This window comes from Papilio polytes, unplaced genomic scaffold (genome assembly GCF_000836215.1).
Source record: "Papilio polytes unplaced genomic scaffold, Ppol_1.0 DF824382.1, whole genome shotgun sequence".
Classification (NCBI taxonomy): domain Eukaryota; kingdom Metazoa; phylum Arthropoda; class Insecta; order Lepidoptera; family Papilionidae; genus Papilio; species Papilio polytes.
Window position 1 is genome coordinate 536,378 of NW_013524822.1, and position 591 is coordinate 536,968.

Sequence of the window (591 nt, forward strand, 5' to 3'; positions counted from 1 at the left end):
AATTCAAGCCTAAGGAACCAAATAAGTCACCAACCAGTGATACACTAGACTCAAGGGTCGCAGATAGAAAAAGGAAAGAAAGAATTAGGCAAATCAAAGAAATGCTCAATAAAGGAATACCTCCTCTAAGTGTTTCCAGACGGCCGCCTTTCCCTATTGTGAGGACAAATAAACCTGAACCAATAGCTAAAAGTCATCCAAAGCTTATGTCTCTTGAGCTTTTCAATCCAGCTACAGACGACATGGACAGCGATTCTAGTGGTGTTTCTTCGCCTGACTCCGTAGATAGCGTGATCAGCGTTATTCCCGATGAATTGAGGAAAACTGCTATGGAAAAAGGTAATATACTTATATATCAACAAACATATTTTTTCATATATCAATATATTAATTGCAACGCATGTAAAAATATTTTGCTATTTACAGATTTGCCAAACCCGTCTACAACAGAAGAAAAGAAAGACAACACACCGCTGAATACATCGGATAAATCCAATTCATCATCACCTGCACAAAGTCTGATAGAGGCAGCTGCTGAGGTCGCTCACTCATTGGACGAAACTTGCGAAACTGTCATACAATCCAGTCCTC

The 591-nt window shown here is 39.4% G+C and overlaps 1 protein-coding gene across 1 annotated transcript in view; it reads left to right on the forward strand.

Moving 5' to 3' along the window:
- The window catches only part of LOC106111077 (dentin sialophosphoprotein-like), a 5,151-nt gene that overhangs the window by 2,911 nt on the left and 1,649 nt on the right, over nucleotides 1-591 (forward strand). Inside the window, exons 3-4 of the mRNA XM_013293051.1 lie at nucleotides 9-339; nucleotides 427-585. Of these exons, the coding sequence (XP_013148505.1) occupies nucleotides 9-339; nucleotides 427-585 (490 nt within the window). The remainder of the gene's footprint in view (nucleotides 1-8; nucleotides 340-426; nucleotides 586-591) is intronic.